Here is a 12,818-nt window from a genome sequence, read left to right on the forward strand (position 1 = left end):
GCAGACGTCACTGAGCCAGCTCACGAGCAAACCACCCCTTCCCAAGCTGCGTGAGAACACCGATAACATCACGACTTTTTTCCATATTAACGCAGGAATATTTACGCAGAGCCGGCATATACATGATAAATGATAACAGTTCGTTTTAATATAAACGCTAAAAACACATTCGACTCTGATTCTCAACATAATACACTTTTATTTACCCATAAATTATAAATATAAATTATAGCTTTAAGTAAATTAAATATAACGCAAATAACAATGCAACGAGTACTAATAGACACATTCTGTTTTACACAACATAATTAAGGACACTTTTTATGTACTAGGTGTTGTTATAGAAAGTTTATATACAAATTAAATATAAAACATTGGAAATTAGACCTAAATATTATTTTACCAGCCTTTAATTCAATTCAATTCAATCCAATTTTATTTATACAGCGCCAAATCACAACAACAGTCGCCTCAAGGCGCTTTATATTGTAAGATAGATCCTACAATAACACAGACAGAGAAAAACTCAACAGTCATGTGACCCTACGCTGTGTTCACTGCATCATTCCATGTTTGGCACTGATCACCACCTGCACTCATGTATATATCATGTATATATCTATCTACTTAGCACTTTTAATTCTTATTCTTATTTTTTATTTTATTTTATTTTTTCTCATGTCTATTTAAGCGTTATTTATGACAGTATGTTTGCACTAAGCACCGCAGCAATTTCCTAATGTTGTAAACCTGCTCAACATTTGGCAATAAAACCCTTTCTGATTCTGATTCTGATTCTGACCCCGTATGAGCAAGCACTGGGGCACAGTGGGAAGGAAAAACCTCCCTTTTAACCGGAAGAAGCTGGCTCTGGGAGGGGCGGCCACCTGCCCCGACCAGTTGGGCTTTATTAATTACTTAATAAAAACAAGTCCTAATTTAAACAATCATTTCCATCTCCTGAGCTGTAATTAGATGAGTTTAATCAAATTCTGCAAAAATATTCTGTTTTTGGTTTGATATTACTGAAAGTGTTCCTCATGAGAGGAGCCACGCCAAGGCTCACTTTCACCCTCATACGCCCAGCTTAGGGTCACAACAAGGGCATACTACCACACACGTTTACATGCTGTTATTTACAATACTGTGCAAAAGTCTTGAGCCACCCATCGTTTCTTTATATTTTGTTTCTTGTAATTCTTTAGAGTGGTCTTGAACAATGATTCGTCAGGCTTAAAAAGCGGTCATATAAATGGACCATTGTGTTTTTCTTTCCACAGCAGGTCTCAGTGCAACAGCTGTTAAACGTTTGCACACTTGCATGAGTACACCTGAGTCATCTGCACACACTTGCATTTTGAACCAGTGGCAATACCGAAGAAGATCATGAACATAGGCTGTAGATTAAATAATAGGGGCTCTTACACATATCCCTGAGGTACACCAACTGTAAAATGCAGTTTGCTCATTTCCTAAGAACAGCTAGAAATGTGTAGGGTTGTATTTTGGAATCTGTATCGAACTCAAAGAGCTTTCCAACTGTTTCTCTGTCTCTACTCGGGGACTCTGTCTCCCAGTGCTGATGTTTTGGAATGTTAATTAGGTCTTTACTACTACTACTACTACTACTACGACTACTACTACTACTACTAATAATAATAATAATAATAATAATAATAATAACAACTATTTTCCTTTGTTATCATTATCTATTTGAAGGCTACCCCCTGTTAGTTAATTTGAGCACAGATCTGTAGCTGACTATAGGCAGGAACAGAGATGTGCAAACACATGCAATATCAGCAGCCCCGAGTCTGGATCAAAGGCCTAAATGAAAAACTCTGTCAGTACAATATTTACCAAAGATTGCTGTTGTTCACAAGACTTACAGCTTTGCCCAGGAGCCTCAAACATCTGCATGTAAAGACTTTAAACGGCCCGAGGAATTTCATTTATATTTTAAAACTAGTAAGTCGGTTGGCTGGAAAACAGTTTTATAGAACAAAACCAGCTGTTTGATATGTATGACGGAAATACAGAAATATTTCTTAAGGAAGTTCTTCAGTATTTATGCAGGCAAGTATCTACCTACCTATGGCTCTTTATAAGTTGTTTATACACTTCTGTGCACTTGCAAAACAGTTAAACATGGATATGATGTGTAAGAAACTGGGCACATCTCATTCAAGATTGATGGTGTAGTTGGGGAGCTAATTATAGTAAAATTGTTTTTTACTTTATTGCATGGCTGTGAAGTGTCCACAGTGAGTGATGATTTATAATGGACTGTGGTTGAGGAAGGGTTGGGTTACTGCCTGGTCAAGTCACCATATAATTTTCATAATCTGTTTGCCTGTCTTTTTGTTCCCATGCAGCACGATGTTTGCTGAAAAACAATACAATGCACTGAAGGATGTGCAGAAGCATCTATGCTACTGTAGTCATGTGAACTGAGGGCGGTTATGGGAGAGACATTTATACTTTCATGGGTTATGTTGCTGTATTTTTTTATTGAATGAGAAATTACATGTGAGGATAAGTGGATGAGCGAGTACACGGTTTAAACGACAGATACAGCGAAGAGAGAAATAACCTCAGCTCATTCACAGAAAAGTTGGCTGATTCAGCTCAACAGAGCCAGCATTGTTTACAAGAAGGTTCAGTCATCTGTAGCCTGAATGTGAACCGAGACTGTAGTTCAAATTTCTGGCCTTTAGCCACAAAACTGCACCGTACCAGATAGACTGACAGGCTATGGTATCTTGATTTTGAAAGCATTAGATCCAAGCAAAATAGCTATGCCTAGTGAAGTGGGATGTTTCTATTATACTCAAAGAAGTCATATATTACCATATAAATGGGAATGTGTCTGCCTGGTGCTATACGTCTCTTTTGCCAACTGATGATGAGGATGCAGCATCTGGAAGAAGATCAGCAATGAAGGAAGGAACCTCCTGATATTAGAAATGACCCTGAAGGTCAGGCAGTCGATATGAAGCAGAAACCCATCCATAATAGAGGAGAAGACGCAGCAAGCTGCAAGTTTGGCTGGTGCTGCAGAATGAATAAGAGATAATCAAGATGGTAAACTCCCAGGTCAAAGAGCACTCAAGAGAGTATTATGGGAAAACTAGCTTTCCCTGGTGGACTCTGTGGTTAAGACACAAAAAAAAAAAAGAAGAAATTTCAGTGAGACGAATGCAGCTGGTCAAAGCTTGAAGGCTTAGCAGATGTTTATCGCTGCTTCACGTTCGCCTGTTTTGTCTGAAACCATTTGCACTAACCCTCTCATGTATCTGAGAGACGAGACTTTTCACACCTATGTCAGAGCAGACTTATAGTGCCAACTTTGAGGAACCACTGATGCATTTTAAAAATGCAACTGTCATCACACACATCAGCTGCTAAAATCAGCAATGTTTCAGCCGACTTAGGTGTGAAGACTTTCTTAAACAAACGTTCAGCTAATGGTAAAGCAGCTGGTTTGTTTTTAGAATCCTCATTAGCATGAGCTTTATCTGTAGCTATTATAAGTGTCCGTATACTTAAAGGAAACCAATTATACTCATTTTTAAACCTCATATTTTCATTCCTGGACTCTGTATGCTCCTTATTTATCTTAGCAGCCCCTCAATCCACCCAGAGTAACCAGCGGTTACCATTTGAGGGCTCCGAGTCCACCCACTGTCAGAAATAAACTGTGCTAGCTGCTCCGTTTTTAAGGTCAACCACCCTTCTTCTGCTTGGCTGCACTTTTTAAACGAAAGAAATAAACACAGAGTGGGTGGGGCTTCCTCTGCTCACCTGGTTCTATTAAATTCAATATAATTTTATTTATACAGCACCAAATTACAACAACAGTCACCTCAAGGCGCTTTATATTGTAAGGTAGACCCTACAATAATACATACAGAGAAAAACCCAACAATCATATGAACCCCTATTAGCAAGCCCTTTGGCGACAGTGGGAAGGAAAAACTCCCTTTTAAGAGGAAGAAATCCCCGACAGAACCAGGCTCAAGGCGGGCATCTGCTGCGACCGGTTGGGGTGAGAGAAGGAAGGCAGGATAAAAGATGACTCGATGACATCACACAGAGCGGAGGGCAGAAAAAGCTGGTCAGAGCAGTGTGACGGTGGAACTGCTGGCTCACATGAATTATCTGTCTTTGAAACTCTGGCCCCCTCTAATATTAGCATCCACCACCGCAACAGTAAGGAGAGCATAATAAAGCCTTTTAAATCAATCGATTATGTCATGCCCTCGAGTTTAATGCCAATTACCTTCAATAAGAGTCAGCCCTTTATTTCAACTACGGCCTACATTTTCACATGAAAGCACTAGCTCGTTCTGTTAGCACAGAATCTGAATAGAAGCAGATCCCTCTGCAGTTTTCAGCACAGAGAGAGAGGGGAGGGGAGACCTCTGTGTGTAAACATGTTTGTGTATATGCTGCTGTATGTTGAGGAGAGGGGGAGATGGCAGCTTGCCACAGTGAACTCTCTGACCAGCCCCCCTCCCCTCCAGCTCCCTCAGCAGCTCTGAGGCCAGCTTCGGGATGAGAGCCATGCGCAGCGAGGCTCAGGCACAGCTCAGCCCAGCCAACTGGAACGCAGTCGCTATGTAGATTTCTGGGATCTTTCACAGTGTGTCAGATTACAGCGAGCCTCGTCCTGCGCTGCCTGGCTGGAGCATCCTCTGCTCACGCTGCCATGCCAAGGCCTTTTTGGGATCCACGTTTAAGTGTCAGCAAACACACATTCACAAATTATAAGAGGATGCCAATTAGACACAAGACACACGTAGACTACAAAGTGGAAGCTTTTAACTACTTCCCCTTGCAACCAAATGGATCCCCGAGGGTGTCGCCGAGCACACGTAAGGGTTTACCGACGAAGAGAAACAAAGAAATCTGGGACACCGCATGGATCTAAATATTTCTAGTTAATCTGCTGCCTTCATGGACAAAGGCGAGGCATGCCAGGACTGTGTGGAGGCTGGGGAACCCAACAGTGTGAGGCTGCTGCCATCCAAAGGACAGCTGCTGTATTACAAACCAGTCGATTCAGTAATTGTTACAAAAATAAATAAATAAATTAATGAGGATTTCCTTAATTAGAGAAAGTGCTTCAGTAATTTGAACTTCCACAAACATGTTTGAAAGCTTTAAAAACAAATTTAAAAAAAAATTACTTCATCATCTGTATGATTAAATATTCCTGACCCCATGTGGAAACAGCAGGAAATGTAGCACCATTACAATAAAGGGCAACAACAACGGATTCAGAATTTCACAAATAAAGATTTGAAAGAATTTTATTATTGAAACAAAGATCATCTCAGTCCCAGTCCCTTATGGTTTTCAAAAAGCGTGCTTTGGGTTTTAGCGCCAACATTTCACGACTGTCCACCAAAGCCCTCTTTGCTTATACAGCAGCATGTATATACTGAAGGGAAAAGAAAAAGGGAAAAAAAAAAAAACCCTATACAAACAGATCATTTTGGCACAATCAACTTGTACATGGTAATCCTGTGCTGGCATATTATTACCAGTTTGCTCTCCATTGGATCAAAATATCTTTCACTGATAAACTCATTCACGATGGATTTTGACCAGAGAGGGAAATACAGTAATCATGTCTGAATCTTTGTAGAAAACAAGGTACAGTAAGAGTGACTGAAAGTCTTTGTTAAAAGGTGTAACGCTCGGTGTTGCCGAGTGTTGATACCAGTAACAAAACATTCCTCCTCACAGACTTCCGAGTCCCAGATCCAGCCTCGGTCTGAACCCGGCAGCATTTCTAAGCTCTGAACTTCATGTAGTGTTTGCATTAGGAGCAAGATGAAAATCTGAAACCTGACAAGTCCAGTGCGAAGCTCTGACCCCTCTCACAGGGAAACACTGAAGAACTTCCTACTGGATGGTAAATCATAGACAAAATTAATGAGAACTGGAAGCGGGGAATTCTGTGAAGAGTTCCTTTGCCAACATTTGGTAGAGCGTTTTGTGTCATCCCACTCAGTAAGCACTTTGGTATACATGCTGGTCAGAGTCACGTCTACTCGATTACATGATAATACAGTCGGACTAGGCCTCAGCGTGGATTTTAATATCCTTGGGCAGTTTTTTTTCTTCAAGTAAAGATACAAAGACTGTTCATTGTAACTCATTCATAAAGCATGCACTCGGATGGACAAAGAAGTGTGTCGATTGGACAAAACCCCAAGGTAACAGCAAGATCAGAAGAAAAAGTGCAGATTCTCCATATTCACGTAAAAAGATCGATATAAGAAACGCACTTGCTGACGGCGCTCGACGTTTCTCGGGCATCTCGACTCGATGCTGACCCGGGAAACTGATTTTTTGGGTCGCTCCCTGTAAATACTTGACATCACACTTGAAAAAGGCAAAAAGTGGTCCTCCTCTGAGCAGGAGGTCCACCGGGCTCCACTCGGAAGATGAACAAAAATGGCTTCATCTTAACAGTCGTCTCAGATGGACTAGCATGCGGGAAGATTAGCAGACAAAAACAAAAGTAAACGTGATCTGAACACAACTGAAAGTGATAATGGTGCACAAGCCGAAACTTCCAAAACTTCCCGGAGATGAAAAGAAAAAGGCTGTAGGTCTGCATCCCGTCTGCTTCAGCTTACAATTCAAGGATCTTCCGTAGTGCGAAGAAGGGTAACACTGACACCGAGCTCCTCAGAAAACTCGGACACATTCTGTTGCTACAAAAGCCGTAATAAACGGGAAAGACGATTCATTAACAGCAGAGAATAGTTTCTCACTGACGCAATAACTGAACCACAACTTAGGACCACCGCAGGAACCGAGCTCGGGAGTTCGTCCTGAAGGACCGCAAACCCGAGCCCCCCCTCCTTTAATACGCGTGCATATGATTTTAGAAACGAAAAGCTGAACGCACAAACCCCCGTGTGACCGTGCGCACCGGTTTCAAATGAACAGTAATATCTGCATCTCTTTAAAAGAGATAAATAAAGAGAATAAAGTTATCCCAAAAGACTGACAGACGGGCAAGGCAGCTTCTGGATAAAATACAGGCAGACATTCAAAATGTGAGAACAGAAGCTTTAAAGTACTGATACAGAGGAGTGTAAAACAGACTCATCCCCCATTTTAATATCCAAAATAAATACAAAGAAATAGGTTCGACAACTCAACCATTCATTTTTCACTAAGTGGGGAAAACTTTTTCATCATTCGTTTAATTTTTTCTCAACTCAAAAACAAATTCATTGCATTTGGCATTCAATCTGCAGCTTTCATCTCCGTGTCCCTCCTGTTCCCAAAGCAGGAAAAAGAATTTGGAAATCTCCCAAGAACGTGGCAAAGTTTCCATGTTTGACACTTTCACATCTCTGAACTATAAGCAGGGTGTGTAGAAAAACAGACCTGCACAGAGCCACTTTTTCTGGATGCACACCAGGCTTCGCCTCATCTCCACAAAAGAAAAAACAAAAGAAAAACAGAGCGTGTCCCGCTTAGTTCCCACTAGAGCCTTTGGCCCCGATGAGAGGAATACTCCCTTCATGGCAATTTTTTTCTTCTTCTTTTCTCCCCACACAAGCAGAATCTGGAGCTTTCCACCATCTGCTCGGCTTCCAGAGATAACAGGGAACACAGTCTAATAACCACTTTTAAAGTTGCTGTTGATCGTACTCCGCAATGAGTTTCTTAATGTGCGCCAGTTTGTTGTGTAGATATTCACAGCGGTTCTTCTCTTGGCTGTAGTTTGGATTAGTCTGCGATGGAAAAAGCACAGCGTCAGAATCTGATAAACCGCTCACACACTTCATCATCAGCGTCAGTCAGAGCCACAACCTACCTTTTTTATTTTACGATACTCTTGAAGTATTTGATTGTGAACCGTCTGTTCAAAGAAGGAAAGCGTTTAAGTCATTCGTCTTCACATTAAAGGTAAAAGCGTCGTGTTTATTATACGGTTACTTGTGGTGCCGTGGAATCTTTCGCGTCTCTCTCGGGGTATTTACCTTGTACTTGTCTGTGCCGTGTTGGAGCTGTTTCAGCTCATTATCAAGCACCGTGAACTGCCGGGTGATGCCCTCTATTCGAGCATGTAGTCCCCGGTACTCGCTGTACTCGGCGTTGAAATCATTTTTATACCTTTGACGCTGCTCCGGAGAGCTGATCACTGTATATTTCCTAAGGAGAAGAATACAGAAAAAAATATTACTGAACAAAAAGAGCCAAAACTACCAAGGACACTCCCTGTCTGGGCAGCATTTACTTTGGATTTTCTTTGTTTTTTTAAAATGTACTTTTACATTGTCTGCAGTAAAAAACAGATGACACAACACACAGCACAGTTGTAAGTCAGAGTTTCTCAGTTATAAGGCTTTTGTCAGTTTTCCACAAATAAATCATCGAGTTGACCTCGAAGACCTCAGTGGATGCGAGCCAAATTTGAGTGCATTGTTAACATGACCCCAACGTTTTATAAGAATTCTTTCAAAACTGTGTTTACAGACAGATTGACACACAAACTTTACCAGAACCCAGAAATATAACCTCGCTGGCCTCGGTAATTAAAGGATTTTTAGAAAAGGTCCCACAGTGCACATACAGGACATCTCAGCTATTGAGTTCAAGTTGTGAGGAGTGAGAAGAATCAATATCGGCTTTTAAGTCTGACGCTGCGGGAAAAGTGCAACTTAAACCATAACCCAAAATATGTGTCATCACGTCTGCGTTCATGTTTGAGTTGTGGCTGTGAGGAGGAGGAGTATAATTTTTGCATCTCAGCCACAGCTATGGAGCCGGGTGGCAAAAGGACGAAAAAGTAATGAGCGTTTTCTGAACACCAGCACGCACCCGTCTCCTTTACGTCACGTCTCACCACCAATGGGACAGTGAACTATCTCCTCTCCTCATGTGTGACTCACGGTGGAGGCTGTCTCATTTATTCTGACGAGTTTAACAAGAAGTTTGTCAAAACTTGAATACTCACAATAAATAGTCTGCCACTTCAGGTGAAGATGAAGGAATACTGGTACTGTTACACATCCCATTAAGATCTGAAACGAGAACACACATTTGAATAATCTCAATGTGTCGTCTGTGCAGGTCTCTGATGCAAAAGCAGAGAAACGTCAGTATGACTGTTATTTGTATTTAACTATCATCTGTTTTCTGCCAGTGAAATTAACAGGCGTGCATTTGAGGCACAAACTCGAACAGCAGGGGTCTCAGTTTGTTCGATAAGAAATGGACTCGTCACATGATGCATCACCTACTCACAGTGATGACTAACTGGAGAGCATCGAAATATCAAGTATCACTTTTATTCAAAAATCCACATCTAACGCAGTAAAATACTGTGTGTGTGTGTTGCTCTCACCTGTGCTTCTGTGTGGAATACTGTTGCTTTTGAGGTTTCCTAGGCTCGTCTCACAGGCTCTATTAGGCTCCGGCACACACTCGTCACGACTTTTCCTCTCGTTTTCCTGCTCCTTCTCCCTCACCTTCTCTTTATCTTTGCTCTTCTCTTTGTCTTTATGCTTTTTGGACTTCTTTTTAGACTTGGTGTTTAAGGAGGAAGCGCTCTTGTCCCGCGGGGCCTCCAGGACCGTGTGTCTGGGGGAAGATGTTTGAGGGAGCGAAGGCGGCTGACTGAACCTCTCGGGCACCGCCGATTCCTGAGAGTCACAGTCGCGTCCATTGTTGCTGGAGTCATTGCTGACGTCCGACAATGCTTCAAAAGGACGGGGGATGTCGAGCATGGGCAGCTGCTGGGAGCCGGACGGCGTGCCGCCATCTGGCGCTGAACCCACCACTCCCGACTGCGCGCTGCCTGCATCGCCTCTGCCATTGGAAGAGCTGATCTTGCCATTAACCGGGGGTGTTGCAGCCTTGCTAGCGAGGTGCGATATCCTTGGCTTTTTGTTGGCGAGTGGGTCGATGAAGTCGGCAGCGGGCCGTTTCTGGCAAAAACAAAACAGTTTTAGTTTCATACCTTAAAACAGCGTTTGATGTGAAATAGTGTTCCAGGTGAAATCAGACAGGGGAGAGACTCTAATGCAGGGGTGTCCAATCCCAGTCCTCGAGAGCTACCGTCCTGCAGGTTTTAGATGCATCCTTGTTTTGACACACCTGAATCAAATGAATGGCTTGTTATCAGGCCTTTGCCAAACTTGATGGCATGCTGAAGAGGTAATCAAACCATTAGGGATGCATCTAAAAACTGCAGGACAGTAGCTCTCGAGGACTAGGATTGGGCACCCCTGCTCTAATGAGAGCAGAAAGCAACATAATGAAAACGACAAGACTACAGAGTATTCGAGGAAGAGCACTCTTAGCAGCAAAGACACAATGAGGACTGTGCTTCCTTTTCACAACAGCAGAGATTAGATTACAGACAGCCCTGTTTGACCCAGTCCACTCTGAAGACTTTGGGAGTGGCAGACTCGATGACTTTGTTTGCTCTCCTGACTTGGTGGTGTGAAACAAAGGCAAAGAGCCAGTGAAGAGCTCAGCTTGAACCTCCCAAGCTCTTCTAATCTTCTCCACACAAAGCACCTTTGACACCTGAGATCAAAAGTCTCCTGAGATGACAGCCGGAATGAAAAGACTTCTTTATGATTAGCCATGATGGAGGAGGCTAGACTTTAAGTTTCATGTTCATCAGTGTGGATATGCCTTCCCATTGTACTGTAGCACTCCCTGATTCAGACCAGACCCAGCTCAGGTTTATGCTGCATTACCTGCTGTGATTCTGTCTTTTTACCAATGCAGCTAAAAATGGAGCCCGGAGGCCTGTGTGTGTATTCATATCTTTGTGGGGACCAAAAATTGTAAGTTTACTATGCTTGTGGGGACTAACAACCCGTTATAGGGACAAAATGCTCGTCCCAACGAGTCTGAAGGCAATTTTCAGACTCAAAATGTGGCTTTAGTGTCAGGGTTACAATTAGGTTATGGGCAGGGTTAGGCTGAGGGTTAGGGTTAGGGTAAACGACTAGGGAAAGCATTATGTCAACGAGATATCCTCACTAAGATATGGAAACGTGTGTGTGTGTGTGTGTGCGCGCGCGCGCATGTTTACAGAGGGAGTGAGCGGAAAGGAAGGGGCAAACAGTAGGTGTCTGAGGCAAGAACAGCTGAGTGGAAGGAGCTATTAATAAAGCAGAGCCGCTTCTCCTCCCTCTGCTTAATGGAAGTGTAAATAATGGTAAATTTAGACGTCTGTACAGACCTAACAGGACAGGCAGTATGAAAATATCAAAAAATTGTTTAGGCAGTAAGGCAGGAAAACACAATTTCACGCAGATATAGTGTACCCAAGAAGATATTTTGTATAATAACAAAAGTTAAGTATTCATGGAAACGTGTATATTTATTTAAAGATTCTAGGGGAGCTTCTAATATCCCTTAATGCGTAATTCTGACCAGCAGCAACCACTTAAGAAAACATTTACTCCAAAAGGCACTTTGGAAATTCACAGAGGAGGATACTAAGAGGAAACATTTATACTTTTGCAGACAGCCAGATGATTTAGAAAAACCCTCCTTGGGAAATACCAGACACCACCAGACTACTACAACAACAGTCCGGGGGTCAGGCTGCAGTGTTTGGTAAACTGGTGGAAATGGAAAGAAACGCTCCAGTACACACATTAGGTGGAAATAATCTTACCCCTATTCCTCCTGCCTTTCTACAAGGTTGCTGGAAACATACAAAAGGCTTAAGCATGCTTGGGTTACACATTACGCTTTGCATTTACACTGAATTTTTTTTCTGCCTGGTCTGTATCTCAAACAGGGGTTTTCTATTCTTACATGTAGCTTCCTCCGTCTTAACCAGCCCTTTATCGTGGTCTGATCACAGGAAGAGACTCGTTATTAAATGTTCAGTCAGTAACGAGGAGGAGGAGGCAGAAGGAAACGGCAGATGAGGCTTTAGGAAAATGTGTGGAAGTGAGAGACGGGTTAAAGGAAGAGGAGGCTCACTTGAGATGGAGAGCAGCTGGCCAGCTCTTTCGGTGGGCTCTCTGGTGGAGGTGCAGAGCTGTTCTGGGCTTGTTTCCTAAGAGAGTTCATGCACACAGACAGAGACAGAGCCAAGAAAATTTAATACAGTTTATGCATATCTGCAGTGCATTAAAACTCTTATCTATCCAACTATCCTGGTGAGTTAAAGCAACATATGCACTGGCAGCAATGAGGGGCTTAAAGTGCAGGAAAGGTATCTCTTTCAACCTCAGCGTTTGACAAGACACTTCCACACCACTAACACGCTTCTCAGGTCTGAAGCAATCATGGGCTCATAAAGTGTCTTTGAAATGACTTAAACCCTTACAGCTTAAAATCCCCTTTTCTAAGCATACACGGCAAAAAACAGAAAAAGAAATCTAGCTGAAATTTATTCTGTGACAAGCAAATTGTATGTACGAGGACTTCAAAGACCTGAGACAGTCACACTGAGAAGCTCAGAGGGTAGCTATGACAACTGAGTGAAGGAGGAGGTACTTGAGAGCAGCATTTAATTATGTACAGAGAAGGCAAAGTTTCAATAATAAAATCTGTGCACATTTTTAACATTTAATGCTTTTTAATCTCTCAGTCACTGCAGTGTGTTTATTTAACGGCTGAACGGTTTTGGCAGCAGCTCGTGCACGATGAGCGAGAGAGTGCCACAACACTCTGAAGTGACAAAGAAAGTGGTGCTGCTGCTCACTTGGGGATGGACGCTTGTTGTGCCGGGTTGCATTTATAAAGAGGTTACTTTTGCATGCTCCGACAATAACAGAACGTCGATTTAAAGGCAAACGAGCAAC

At 42.4% G+C, this 12,818-nt stretch overlaps 1 protein-coding gene across 1 annotated transcript in view; it reads right to left on the reverse strand.

Moving 5' to 3' along the window:
- Positions 1-5,297: 5,297 nt before the first annotated feature.
- Positions 5,298-12,818, reverse strand: part of ell (elongation factor RNA polymerase II) — a 32,957-nt gene continuing 25,436 nt past the window's right edge. The window contains exons 7-12 of the mRNA XM_084920864.1: positions 11,992-12,067; positions 9,383-9,965; positions 8,993-9,059; positions 8,016-8,187; positions 7,850-7,894; positions 5,298-7,766 (exon numbers count right to left, since the gene is read on the reverse strand). Of these exons, the coding sequence (XP_084776990.1) occupies positions 7,662-7,766; positions 7,850-7,894; positions 8,016-8,187; positions 8,993-9,059; positions 9,383-9,965; positions 11,992-12,067 (1,048 nt within the window). The 3' untranslated portion in view covers positions 5,298-7,661. The remainder of the gene's footprint in view (positions 7,767-7,849; positions 7,895-8,015; positions 8,188-8,992; positions 9,060-9,382; positions 9,966-11,991; positions 12,068-12,818) is intronic.

This window comes from Perissodus microlepis, chromosome 23 (assembly GCF_051167445.1).
Source record: "Perissodus microlepis isolate ML-2025 ecotype Zambia chromosome 23, ASM5116744v1, whole genome shotgun sequence".
NCBI classification, from domain to species: domain Eukaryota; kingdom Metazoa; phylum Chordata; class Actinopteri; order Cichliformes; family Cichlidae; genus Perissodus; species Perissodus microlepis.